This window comes from Ranitomeya imitator, chromosome 4 (assembly GCF_032444005.1).
Source record: "Ranitomeya imitator isolate aRanImi1 chromosome 4, aRanImi1.pri, whole genome shotgun sequence".
Classification (NCBI taxonomy): Eukaryota; Metazoa; Chordata; class Amphibia; order Anura; family Dendrobatidae; genus Ranitomeya; species Ranitomeya imitator.
The window spans coordinates 349,780,077-349,794,107 of NC_091285.1; the positions used below are offsets into that span (position 1 = coordinate 349,780,077).

Consider the following 14,031-nt stretch of genomic DNA (forward strand, 5'->3'; position numbering starts at 1 on the left):
TGTTGTTCAAAATTACAACTCGTCCCGCAAAAAATAAGCCCTCACATGGCCAAATTGACGGAAAAATAAAAAAGTTATGGCTCTGGGAAGGAGAGGAGCGAAAAACGAACACGGAAAAACAAAAAATCCCAAGGTCATGAAGGGGTTAAAGACAGGGTCTGGATATCGCTAACCCTATGGGTTGAGGTTAGGGCCACCACAAGCAGTGTGTCTTTAAAGTGAGGAACTCAACCATTCAACTGATACGGAGTCCATAGGTTCAAATGGAGAGTCTGTCAAAGCTGTCAGAACCAGATTCAAATCCCAAGGAGTGACTTTTGGACTGACTGGGAATGGGCCTTGACCTGGAACGTGCTCTAATAAAATCCATTAATTACCAGCCTTGTCAAAATTATTTAGTATACCATTGTCCGACACCTGATCAATGATGAGCAGTGGAGTAGATCTGTATTCCACCAGCTGGAACCGTGGTTCCTGGACTGATGTCCTGTAGAGTCACACCGGTGACAGGAGAAAGGCCGTTTTATATCCCATTGCACTAATTTCAGCACATTACTCCATAGGATTTGGGTAAAATGGGGGAGGTAAATGTTTGATTGCTCAATTAGACTGCATATTTGTCCTCCAAGTTGTGCATACTAGTATACCGCAGGGGGCTTATGCAATACGTAATCAGGCATTTCACAAATTAACACACAAGGGTCAATGGACTGCCCCTTGACCTACTGAACAAAGGAACAGTACATCTGGCATAATTAAGAATAATTCACCCACACACCAGTGGCCAGATTGATGCGGTGTCATCACACTGTTAATCTCCATTCCAGGTGACCTTTCAATATGTATTCATTCGCCACGACATCCCGCTGTATTACCCTGATGCGAAACTGGCCGATAATTCTGGCGGGATACAGGAGTCAGAGAATCCAGCAAATACATAGCTTTTCTGAGAGTCATGGGAACTTCTACTGCCTCTGACACTTGGCAGCATATTTTCTACTTTTTCATGCACTTCAGATAGACGGAATTTCAAAATGATAATCAGTTTTATCAAAAAGATAGGGAATAAAATCCTTCCCTTTTTCTTATACAGAAACCTCTAAAAGGACTATTCAGTCCTGTTTTACCAGCTACATGACCTCTGATTCCAAGGCTAGCTGTTCGTCTAGGGAAGTTCAAAGAGATGTTCCTATAAACTTCAGTGGAGGAACAGAATGATCTCACTCGGCTGAGAATCCAGTTTTTCAACAAATTTTTTTTCACAGTAACGTAAAAAAAGGGAGAGCCTTCATCCTACCAGGAGAAATGAGTCACTGAGAGGAATTTTTGCTTTCATGGGAAAGATCACTAAGCATAAACCCTCTACTTTTATTCTACTGGTCTTCCCATTTGTCTTGATCTCTGGGGTGTTTTCTCTGGTTATATCTTCTCCCACGAAAGGCTCTCTTGTAAGTCGGAACATACAAATTAGGGAATCCTTTCTTGCTGCTTCCTGCTTACTCCAGAAGGTCATCTAAGACTGGGACAAACAGATATTCTCCTTCATAAAGGATAGAACATAACTTTTACTTGGCTTGAATGTCTCCCAGCCAGCACTTTAACCAGAGAGCGGTACAGGTTGCATTAGAAAGTGCTGCTGATCTAGCAGCCAATCCACTGATACATCAGACAGAAAAGTCATTGCCCCCGCATCAAGAGTTGTAGCCAAAATGTTCTTGCTTGCCACCTTATCCTTCAGCTGGCTTTCTAGAACAGAGGTCCCCAACTCCAGTCCTCAAGGCCCACCAACAGGTCATGTTTTCAGGATTTCCTTTGCATTGCACAGGTGATGCAATTATTACCTGGGCAAGACTAAGGAAATCCTGAAAACATGACATGTTGGTGGGCCTTGAGGACTGGAGTTGGGGACCTCTGTTCTAGAAGATCTAACCATATCATTAAAGACCTAGCTGTAAACAATGTTGAAATGGCTAGCTTTAGGGCCCAGCAGAGGTTTCCCATGTACTTTTAAGAAAGCTATCTGCCTTTCTTTCTAAGAAATCCTTAAGTATCCCCATATCTTCAAAGGGCTATGCAAATCTGTTAGTCACCTTTGAGACAGCCACGTCTTATTTTGTGGCTTTATCCTATGAAAATATGGACTAGCTCTCGGGCTATACTCCTGGTGGAGGAGCTTCTCAGTGGTACCGCCTCCGGGTATCGTGTTGCATAGTCCATCATTCCTAGGATGTGCTGGTGCCCCCTGGCAGACATAACTAGGAGTCCTACAAGGTCCATGGCAATCTGATCAAATGGTACCTCAAAGATGGACAACGGCACTAGGGGACTTTGGAAGTGAGATACAGAATCAGTTAGGTGACAAGTAGGGCAGGACCAGCAGTAGTTAACCTCTCTGTAATATCCAGGCTGGTAGAACCTCCAAAGGACCCATTTTTGAGTTTTGTCTACTCCCAGATGCCCACACAAGACACGAGAATGGGACAGATCTAGTACCCTATGCCTATAGGGATCTGGTAATAACTGCTCTACCATTTTCTCTTAGTGACGCGATATAGCAGCTCCTCATTTAAAGTGAAATGTGGAAACCTGGTGTCAGCCCCCGGCTCTTCAGTGACCCTATTTATCACTTTTACATTGTCAAATGTCCCTTCTAGTGTAAGATCCCACATTTCAGCAGTCCCCAAAATTCCCCCAGAAACACCCAGTTCAAGAATCTCGGCCTCATTGGTCGCCATCTTGTCCTCGTCACCAGCAAAGACACGCAGGGGGAACTTATCTGCCTCCGACTGCGATGGGCATTCATCATGGTGGAACCTGTCTGAGTCACCTGGTACTTCTGCCTTCCTCCATAAGTCCCAAAACAAGCTAGAGTCCAGCCCTATTATCACCAGCTGTAGTAGGTCCTTATCTACCCCAACCTCATGGGTCTCAGCACCACAGTTCATTTTTATAGACACTCTGGCAACGGGGTAGTCCTTGGCATCCCTGTGAATACAGCGAACGCCCGTGTAATTTCTGGGGATCAACTGGTGGGTGAGTGTGGCCATTACCAGGGTCACCAAACTCCCCAAGTCAAAGAGTCCTGACTCCAGTACCCCTTTTATTGTTACGGGACATGCCTGCGGCCCCTCACAGAGTTGATAGTCCACAATGCAGGAGAGGTAGGCACAGTACGAACAGTGCCTCCTCATACTACAGTGCATCTGATCGTAAGACATAGGACACCAGGCAGTTATATGACCAGGGCTGAGATATGTCTGTCAGAGCAAGTCTTTTCCAGCGGCCTTTTTCAACCCCTCAGCGACCACTTGGGACCTTGGACTCCCCCTAGTTGTGACTCTACTACCCCTCTTTTGGGATTCGGGCTCCCTCTGGGTACCCCAGTATGGGGATGCAACATCACCTGACTTCCTTAGGGACCTCTCAACCATTTGGTACCTATCTACTAGGCCAACCAGGTCATGCACATTTCAGGGATCCTTCTGGGCAACCCAGGTCTGCAGTGGCCTGGGAATGGAGTAGATAAATATGTCCATTACGACACGCTTTATCATCTATGCTGGGGTGGAGGACTCTAGCTGCATTCACTTCTGCACCAGATGAAGCGAATCGAACATTTGGGAGCGAGGGGGTTTATCACTGCAATTCGCAAAGTTGTGGACCTTCGCACTCAGACAGACATAGTCACCCCTGAGTGTGCCAGTATCTCAGTTTTTAATTTGGCATATTACTGGGCATCTTGTAAGGTTAGGTCATAATATGCTTTGTGGGGATCACCAGTTAGATAGGGGACCAGCACCTCTGCCTACTGGTCTGGCGGTAGTTTCTCCCTCTCTGCCACCCGCTCAAAAACAGTCAAAAATGTTTCCACATCATCCCCGGGGTCATTTTTTGCATTGCTCGCCTTACCACCTTCCGGATGTATGTGTCATCACCTAGACTTGGGGGAGGGGTGGTTTCTCTGTTGCGGATATCCCCTGCCAGGAGTTCTATCTGCCGTTGCTGATGTTGGATCTGCTGCATCAGGAGTTTGTTTGTCTCATGCTGTACTTGCTGCTGCTCCCGATGCTGCTACTGCTCTCAGTGCTGCTGCTCTGGGCACTGCTGGTTTAGGATCAGGTGCTTGATTGGCTCCTTCATTTTGTCTGACCGCTGTTCCATCCATATAGCTGCCTACAGCCAGGATATGCAGTTTGCTCACAGCAGTCACACTTGCTTCCTGGGCATCTTGCCCGTAATCTCCATCATTTATGGTAGATTGGCTCACTTGTTTGCATCACGGAGGAAAACACAGGTACACTGTTCCTTTAAGACTCTCACTGGTTTATTAAGTGCAGAGTTAGCAAAAATAAAAAAGGCCTTTCTGTCATAAGGAAAAACAAAAACAAAATATACAGCACAGTCCGTGTTGTCACGGGACTCTGCCCGTTCAGGGAATTCACATACAAGGGTTCATCTTCCTTGTCAGGACACATAGTACTGGAGTTCCACTCTCCAGTCCTACCGAACAAAGAGTGCCTCAGGAGGCCAACAATTTAGACCTCAGACCACACCCTGGAGTTAAGATAAGGTGGACAATCCCCCACTTGCTCTATGGTTGTCCACAAAAACCCAGCCCTTAAAATGGCTGATTAACCCCTCTCAACACAGAGTGCTGGAGCAAACTTCTGGGTTTCAAATCACTGAAGCTAATAGCCTTGGTGAAACTTATCTTCCCTCCAGCACTTTGCCAGTAACTTTGACACAATAGGTGACTACTGCACCTCAATTTCTAGTAAAAAAGCTTGGCATTACACATACAACCCAACTGATTAAAAGTGAGCATTAATGAGTAGGAAAAAATGACTCAAGAATTTTTAACGATGATCAATAAGAAAAGACTTACCAATGTTAAACAGTCTGTCCCTCACCTTAAACAGTGTCTTTATCACTTAACTGTATTGAAAACTAAGCATTTTTAATTTACACTTATTTAAAGATCCCTACCATTTTCTTTCTAGTTCCACTTAGGATTATTTTAAATTTTCTCTTCCGATGACATTTTGTTTGAAACTTCGAGCCTGCATAAAAAAGTTACTAATGAAATGGTATCACTCAGTGGGTGTTTCTGCATTATGCTGTCTGCATTCTTTTGTTTTTACGCCCCTTTTTCCTCAAAACAGAATGTTATTAGAGATGGGGCTGGTCTGTTTTGCTCTCTTGAATGCTCTACTGCTCAGTGTGTTGTCTCTTCTTCCCAGCATTCTGTTAATGCACTCTTCTCCAAAGCCTCTGTGCACACCGGAAAGGAGGGAGAACACACTTCGTACATGATGGTTGTCTATTTCAACACATACTCAGTGTGTTCCTTCTATTTTCCAGCGTTCTGTCAGTGTGTTCTCCTCCAAAGCCTCTCTCAGAGAGAACACTCTTTGTATGTGTTGGAAGACACAGTGTGTTCTCTTTTGATGTCAACATTCTGAGACACTATAGATCAGAGCACACACACTGATCTATAGAATAGACCAGCCCTGTCACTTATGACATTCGGTTTCAAGGAAGAAGGGGCATTGAAATAAGCAAGCGAGAAAAACAAGAGAACAGCCCACTGAGCGAATGTCAATGATAACATTCCATTGGAGACTATACCATGCATGCGTATGTGGGAGAGAGGGGGGGAGAGGGAAAAGTTGGAGCTTGACACGCTGAGACATATATAATTAGCCGTTGCAATTGAATATAGCTGGTGGGTGCCGTACCTGCTGATTTCAGCCGAAGTGAGGAAGAAGGAAGGGAGTTTCCAGCACTTCCATCCAGTTTGAGTAAAATTTCAATTTTATTTGAACATTTTAAAAAACAATTTTAAAAAAGAGAGAAAGAGACTCCCTGCCTGACGCGTTTCTGGCGCACCACGGCGCCCTTAGTCATAGGATCTATATGACTAAGGGCACCATGGTGCTCCAGAAACGCGTCAGACAGAGAGTCTCTTTCTCTCATTTTTAAAATTGTTTTCTAAAATGTTCAAATAAAATTGAAATTTTACTCAAACTGAATGGATGTGCTAGAAACTCCCTTCCTTCTTCCTATACCATGCATGCTCAAAGTTTCAAATTAAATATGGCATTAGAAGAAAAAAAAAACAGAAGTGATGCTAGCAAGAGAGCGGTATCAAATTTTATACAAGTCAGTTTTGAAAAGTGCTTCGTTTTGAAAGATAGTTAGAGACAAAGTTTACATTCTTTACAATTGGTCCTGAAAAAAATGCAACACATTATTTTTCATTCAGAAATGGGTTGTGTAGGCAAGGTGTTTGAAGAAATTTTAATAATATTCCTACAAAAGTCACCTGACTACTACTCAAGGACCTTATACAAAGTAATCAAATCAGTCATCCTTTTTTACTCAACTCTATTTTAAATGTCTTGCAACCTTCACAATGCAATCCCCAATTATATTATCTTCAATAGGGGCTGATCTGCAGTACGCAACAGCAGCCACTACACAGTATGCAGAGCTGATCAGTAGGGGTGTTGAGTGTAGGGATTGATCACTAATATAAAAGTAGTAGATGGCCCCTTTAAATCTATAGTTATCACTGCAGTAACATTTGACAAATCTTCATTTTTAGACATATAATATTGATGACCTATCCTCATCAATATCAGATTAGTGGGGATCCAACATCTATAAGGAGGTCAAAAAGACTCTCCTTTGTCCTCCACCTTTTAAATAGAGGTTTATGAACATGATTAGAAAGTACATTCAGAGCCTTCCAAGAATAACACACTGAACGTATGAGTACAAAGAAATTTAAACATGGGCCTTATAGGGGTTAATACTTATGCATTCAGTAATTTTGTGCTCATAATCACATACTGAATATTTAATATCGTCACTGAATGTAATATTTCCCTTACAGACAGTATTTTTAGACTTGCATGGAAGTGTCTCCATAAATAAATAAACTACATATATTACATTTAGCGCTAGGTTGAGACAGCAGCATGGTTAATTTTCTGCTGTGAGTGTGTATGTCACAATTTCTGACATTCTTTTGTAAAAACATATGGAAAGCTGAAATTGTCTGACATGACTGCATCGCTATATAGTGCTATAATTAAGATTATTCATTCATACATATTCTATAGCTGGAGTTTCCAAGTTCTACCGAATGCAGGAAAAACAAAGACAACTAGGCTGAATTAACTTTAGGATTTGCATTGTAGTAGAAAGAGATAAGTGAATCGATCTGCATGACCCTGCTGCTCAAGCAGCCATGACATGATTGACAAACAGGATCCTGGTGAAGCGGCCGTGTCCATACTCTGCAGCCACTGGATGGGAGTCAAGCAAGAGAGGTGGCATGGGAGAGAGAGAGAGGGAGGGACGGGGAGGGAGACAGGGAGGGGGAGGGAGAGAGAGGCGAAGGGGAGGAAAAATGAAAGTGTAAAAATGGAAAAGCGGAATGTCGAGATGGGGATAATCTTCGTTTTCTCTTATTTCAGGATCGCACCTTAAGGCTTTGCAACACAGAGCTATTGTCTCAAGTTACAATACTTTTACTTAGGTTTATTATCCCGGAACAAATTAATAGTAAACTGTGTGGGAGCGCAAGCATTAGTTTATCCAAAAATCATAAAAGTGTAACTTATTGTTAAAGACAAAGAAAAATACTTCTAACTGAAAGCAAAAATCTATTACCTTGCTACATGATTAATTACGGGGGCAAAGTTTGTTGGTCCATATAGCTGTACACTTTTCAAGCTTCTGTAATATGCTTCCATCACTCCATCTATTCCATTACAATATGGGTTTTGTGGATTGCCATTCTGTTATGTACAAAAAAAAATCATATATTTTTATACACACAGTCATATATTTTTTATACACACAAAAAGTGGCAAATAAGAATAAGAAAGCAAGAAATCCAATCTCCTATAGTGCATTATCATTAGGTCTATGAATCCTGATTTAATAATTTTAAGTCTTACACAAATTATTTTATTATTTTTAAATAATATGAATAGCGACCATAAAAGATTTACTGCATTTTAAAATGGTGATCTTTCCGTACCGATCCTAGTGCAGGATATGAAGTGGAAGAACATCTTGATAATTAAAATACTCTTGAGAAGTCTATGATCTTTGATCCTTTAATGATTCAAATAATTATGGCTTAAAAGATGCAGCATTAATTTTTCATTTCTTTTAAATAATTACATTTCAAGAGCCATATAATTTTTATCGTTCCACTTTTATTTAGATTTTATTTTTTTTTATTGAAGAATTTTGTGGTGCTTACAATGTAAAACTATTAAGATTAATGCATAACTATTAATAGTTTTGGGGTGATGAGTAAGTATATAAAAAAGCTATTCTGCCATTGTCTCTGGCATATTTTTTTCATGGTGCTTTCCTTTATTAAGTGGCTGAATACAATTGTATTTTAGGTAGTAATACCTTAGCGAATGTATCTATATAACACATGCAACTGAGCATGCCTGGTATTACTAATTGTAGGACGCTAAGTGTCTTCATTTCACTGCCCAGACTACAGCAAGTTTTTAACTATTGACTCAGAATTATCCCCCCCCCCAATTTTTTTTTAACAATTGCTTACTCTATTAGCAGGTAATGGCTTATGTCCCAAGTTCAGTTTATATTTTTCTTACAGTAGACTATGTACAGAGTATGGCCAAGAAAATATTTTGGGAGTCAAAGATACTAGAGTATTGTTTTGTTTAAAGGATTACCATCGAAACCTTCAAAAAGAACCTGAAGACCCACCTCTTCCGACAAGCCTACAACCTGCAGTAACCAACGATCGACCAAACCGCTGCATGACCAGCTCTATCCTCACCTACTGTATTCTCACCCATCCCTTGTAGATTGTGAGCCCTCGCCGGCAGGGTCCTCACTCCTCAATCCTTAAGAATATTGTACTTGTTTTTATTATGTATACCCCTCCTCACATGTAAAGCGCCATGGAATAAATGGCGTTATAACAATAAATAATAATAATAAAAAAAATAATAATGGATTTCTCAAGCATTTTGATCAAAATAAAAATGCATTTTACTGCTCAGTCAGCACAGTAATCTGGAAGCCAAATTAGGTTAAAATATAGTTTAACATTAGATATTGCATTACATAACACCACAAATTATTTTCAGACTTGTACCCTTAGAGAAGGTCTTCTTGCGAAATGTGTGACTGATGCCTTAGGTATACATGAACGTTCTAGCACATTTAAAATCTGGAAAGCTAATTTGAGATAACATTATAATGCTAACAAAAGGCATAGGGAGAGATGTATTAGAACTGGCATATCATACAACAGTGTTAAATAAAAGATAATTTGAATAAAATGCACAAAATTAGGACATCATCGCCTGTTCTAAAAACATAAAATAAAATATAGACATATTTTTGCACTATAATTTCTACCATTTTATGTCATAAAATGGTTACCTGTGATTTTTAAAAACTTGCTAAAGAATGGAAAATGTTATAAGGAAAAAAACATTACATAGCTCTTGAATTTCACATGGCTCTAGAATTGCTGCTTGATGGTCCCTGCTAATCCCTCCTAGATAACATCTTGTCCATCTTTCTAGTGAATCCAGCAGTCATTCACTGGTCTGTCTCAGAGGTTTTAATGTATGGCAAGTGACCATTAAAGGTACCGTCACACTAGACGATATCGCTAGCGATCCGTGACGTTGCAGCGTCCTGGCTAGCGATATCGTCCAGTGTGACAGGCAGCAGCGATCAGGCCCCTGCTGTGATATCGCTGGTCGGGGCAGAAAGGCCAGGACTTTATTTGGTCGCTGGCTCTCCCGCTGACATCGCTGAATCGGCGTGTGTGACGCCGATTCAGCGATGTCTTCGCTGGTAACCAGGGTAAACATCGGGTTACTAAGCGCAGGGCCGCGCTTAGTAACCCGATGTTTACCCTGGTTACCACCGTTAAAGTAAAAAAAAAACCACTACATACTTACCTACCGCTGTCTGTCCTCGGCGCTCTGCTTCTCTGCTCTGGCTGTGAGCGCCGGGCAGCCGGAAAGCACAGCGGTGACGTCACCGCTCTGCTTTCCGGCCGCTGTGCTCACAGCCAGAGCAGAGAAGCACAGCGCCGGGGACAGACAGCGGTAGGTAAGTATGTAGTGGTTGTTTTTTTAACTTTAACGATGGTAACCAGGGTAAACATCGGGTTACTAAGCACGGCCCTGCGCTTAGTAACCCGATGTTTACCCTGGTTACCGGCATCGTTGGTCGCTGGAGAGCTGTCTGTGTGACAGCTCTCCAGCGACGCTGCAGCGATCCGGATCGTTGTCGGTATCGCTGCAGTGTCGCTCAGTGTGACGGTACCTTAAGGCCAGTGATTGGCTGCAGCAGTCAATGAATAAAGGATGGCATCACTATTCTGCAGAGTCGAGTAGAGTGACATGAAATTCCATTGATAACTATTGATTATTTCTTTAATTTACATCATTCTCTACTCTTTGGTAACTTTAGAACAATTCCAGTAAACCCCTTTAGGTAGTTATAGATCTGTCAGAAATATGCTAATCATACCCGCCTCCTTGTTAATCATAATCACAAAAGAATTTATACATTTATATTGTTTTCTATTGCTCGCGGATAGTGTAACATGTTTTAAAGGTTGTAGTAAGAATTCACTCTATTTCCTCTAATTCAGATATTTGAAAACTTTCACCACATCTAATCCAATTTACACAAAATGACTTGACTGGTTCTTAGGATTTGATAGTGCGCTGTGTTAACCACCTGTTAGGTTTTGGATTACAAGCAATCATCCAGGATTTGGGATCAAAATAAAGGCTACCTTCAATAATAAAAACACACATAGCACAGCATATTAAAAATTTATTAGCCTCAATATTCTCAAACATTTTACTTTTCTTGCCATACATCCAAAAGCAAACCTCAAGATAATATTCTGATCTCAGTGTCCGGAGCTGCAGATATATAAAACAATAAGAACCATCATTTATAACAGCGTTCAGTACACAGTGGTGTTAGCTAAATGGCCTTAAGCACTATTTTACCTGTTGTGTAAAAGTATAGACTTAGTAGTAGTGCTAGTTTCAGAACAAAACTGCCCATATCATTGTGCCCACACAATTATATTGTATTGTGCAAGCCACCCCGGTGGCCATAAAACAATGTTGATCACAAAACAGTGACCACAGAAGACAATGTCCACACAAATTAGCCAAACAGAACTGTCTAGTAATGTAAACTCTTAGGAGGCAAGAACAACTAAATTACTTTACTGTGAAAGATGTGAACACAGCATTTCTGTTTCGAGGTGCACAAGACATCCAATGACTTATGGCAGTGAAATGCACCCACGGTAGCTGCAACGTCATATGTTACCTTAAATGTGTTGTATTTTTCATTGAGTTTCAATTTGTCTGCCATTGTGTGATCTGCTTAAAAAAAAAAACAAGAAGCTTTCTGTTGGCAGAAGAAAATAATAGCCATGCTGATTTCCCCAAAAAAATGGGTAGGAAGATTGGAGAGATCAACATGTTAGTCTCTCATCAAATGCACATCTGCTATTATAAACATAACATTAGGAAGGTGCAATTTCCATATTTTAAACATTCTTACAATAAAAGTTTGGTTTGATATTATAAAATGCACATCGAATTTGGATTTTGATCTTTTTTTTTTATGGCATAATAAAACAAACAGCTAAAAACTTACCAAAGCAAATTCATGACATACTCTTCCATCAGGTGGCAACTTTGCTCCAAAGCCTAATGCGGGAAACATTTTATCACTGTCATAATCCTGAATAATTTCTCCAACTGCTTTTAGTGCCATGCCATATGCATTCAGCTGATAAGGATTCATATAGTGCAGAGAGGTGGGCTGTGCAGGGTTTCCTGTTCCAGAAAAAAAGTTTACTTATTGGTTACTGCTATTATTAAAATAAAAAAGCAAAGTATTTGCAGTAAATTACTAACAAACGAAAACAGAAATAATGGAGATTTGACTTTCACATATGCACTCATATGTACAGAAGTGTACTGTATAGATTTAAGCCTTATAAGCTAATAAATTAAATCTTTCACATTAGGGTGAAATGATCCTCACTTTATTACCATTGTATTTATTTTTTTATTTTATAAATGATCAAAAAGTTTCAAATAATTTCAACATCTTAAAAGGAACCTCTCGGCAGTTTTGGCTGATATAAGATACAGCCACTGCCTTTCAGGGCTTATTTACAGTGCCTTGCGAAAGTATTCGGCTCCCTGGAACTTTTCAACTTTTTCCCACATGTCATACTTCAAACATAAAGATACCAAATGTAAATTTTGGGTGAAGAATAAACAACAAGTGGAACACAATTTTGAAGTTGAACAAAATTTATTGGTTATTTTACATTTTTGTGGAGATTCAAAAACTGAAAAGTGGGGTCTGCAATATTATTCGGCCCCTTTACTTTCAGTGCAGCAAACTCCCTCCAGAAGTTCATTGTGGATCTCTGAATGATCCAATGTTGTCCTAAATGCCTAATGATGATAAATATAATCCACCTGTGTGTAATCAAGTCTCTGTATAAATGCACCTGCTCTGTGATAGTCTCAGGGTTCTGTTTGAAGCACAAAGAACATCATGAAGACCAAGGAGCACAACAGGCAGGTCCGTGATACTGTTGTGGAGAAGTTTAAAGCCGGATTTGAAAACAAAATGGTTTCTAAAACTTTAAACATCCCAAGGAGCACTGTGCAAGCGATCATATTGAAATGGAAGGAGTATCATACCACTGCCAATGTACCAAGACCCGGCCGTCCCTTTAAACTTTCATCTAAAAAAAGAAGACTGATTAGAGATGCAGCCAAGAGGCCCATGATCACTCTGAATGAACTGCAGAGATCTACTACTGAGGTGGGACAGTCTGTCCATAGGACAACAATCAGTCGTACACTGCACAAATCTGGTCTTTATGGAAGAGCGGCAAGAAGAAAGCCATTTCTCAAAGATATCAATAAAAAGTGTTGTTTAAAGTTTGAAACAAGCCACCTGGGAGACACATCAAAGATGTGGAAAAAGGTGATCTGGTAAGATGAAACCAAAATCGAACTTTTTGGCAACAATGCCAAACGCTATGTTTGGCGTAAAGGCAACACAGCTCATCACCCTGAACACACCATCCCCACTGTCAAACATGGTGGTGGCAGCATCATAGTTTGGGCCTGCTTTTCCTCAGCAGGGATAGGGAAGATGGTTAAAATTGATGGGAAGATGGCTGGAGCCAAAAAACAGGACCATTCTTGAAGAAAACCTGTTGGAGTCTGCAAAAGACCTGAGACTGGGACGGAGATTTGCTTTCCAACAAGACAAAGATCCCAAACATAAAGCAAAATCTACAATGGAATGGTTCACAAATAAATGTATCCAGATGTTAGAATGGCCAAGTCAAAGTCCAGACCTCAATCCAATCAAGAATCTGTGGAAAGAGCTAAAAACTGCTGTTCACAAACGATCTCCATCAAACCTCACTGAGCTTGAGCTTTTTGCCAAGGAAGAATGGGCAAGAATTTCAGTCTCTCGATGTACAAAACTGATAGAGACATACCCCAAGCAACTTGCAGCTATATTCGCAGCAAAAGGTGGCGCAACAAAGTATTACCGTATATACTCAAGTATAAGCCGAGATTTTCAGCCCACTTTTTTGGGCTGAAAGTCCCCCTCTCGGCTTATATTCGAGTCATACCCAGGGGTCGGCAGGTGAGGGGGAGCAGGGGCTGTCTAATTATACTTACCTGCTCCTGGCGCGGTCCCTGCAGGTCCTTGGCTTCCCGGCAGCTTCCTCCTGTACTGAGCGGTCACATGGTACCGCTCATTACAGTAATGAATATGCGGCTCCACCTCCCATCTGTTGGAGCCGCATAATCATTACTGTAATGAGTGGTAAAGGTGACCGCTCACTACAGGAAGAAGCTGCAGCGCCGGGGAAGCAGGGACTGCACAGCGCCAGGAGCAGGTAAGTATAATGGGGAGGGGAGCACT

At 41.1% G+C, this 14,031-nt stretch overlaps 1 protein-coding gene across 2 annotated transcripts in view; it reads right to left on the reverse strand.

The window, feature by feature from the left end:
- CPNE8 (copine 8) overlaps positions 1-14,031 on the reverse strand; it is a 545,271-nt gene that overhangs the window by 26,901 nt on the left and 504,339 nt on the right. For both annotated transcript variants that reach the window (XM_069764995.1, XM_069764997.1), the window contains exons 15-16: positions 11,716-11,897; positions 7,681-7,808 (exon numbers count right to left, since the gene is read on the reverse strand). In XM_069764995.1, coding sequence (XP_069621096.1) covers positions 7,681-7,808; positions 11,716-11,897 — 310 coding nt within the window. The remainder of the gene's footprint in view (positions 1-7,680; positions 7,809-11,715; positions 11,898-14,031) is intronic.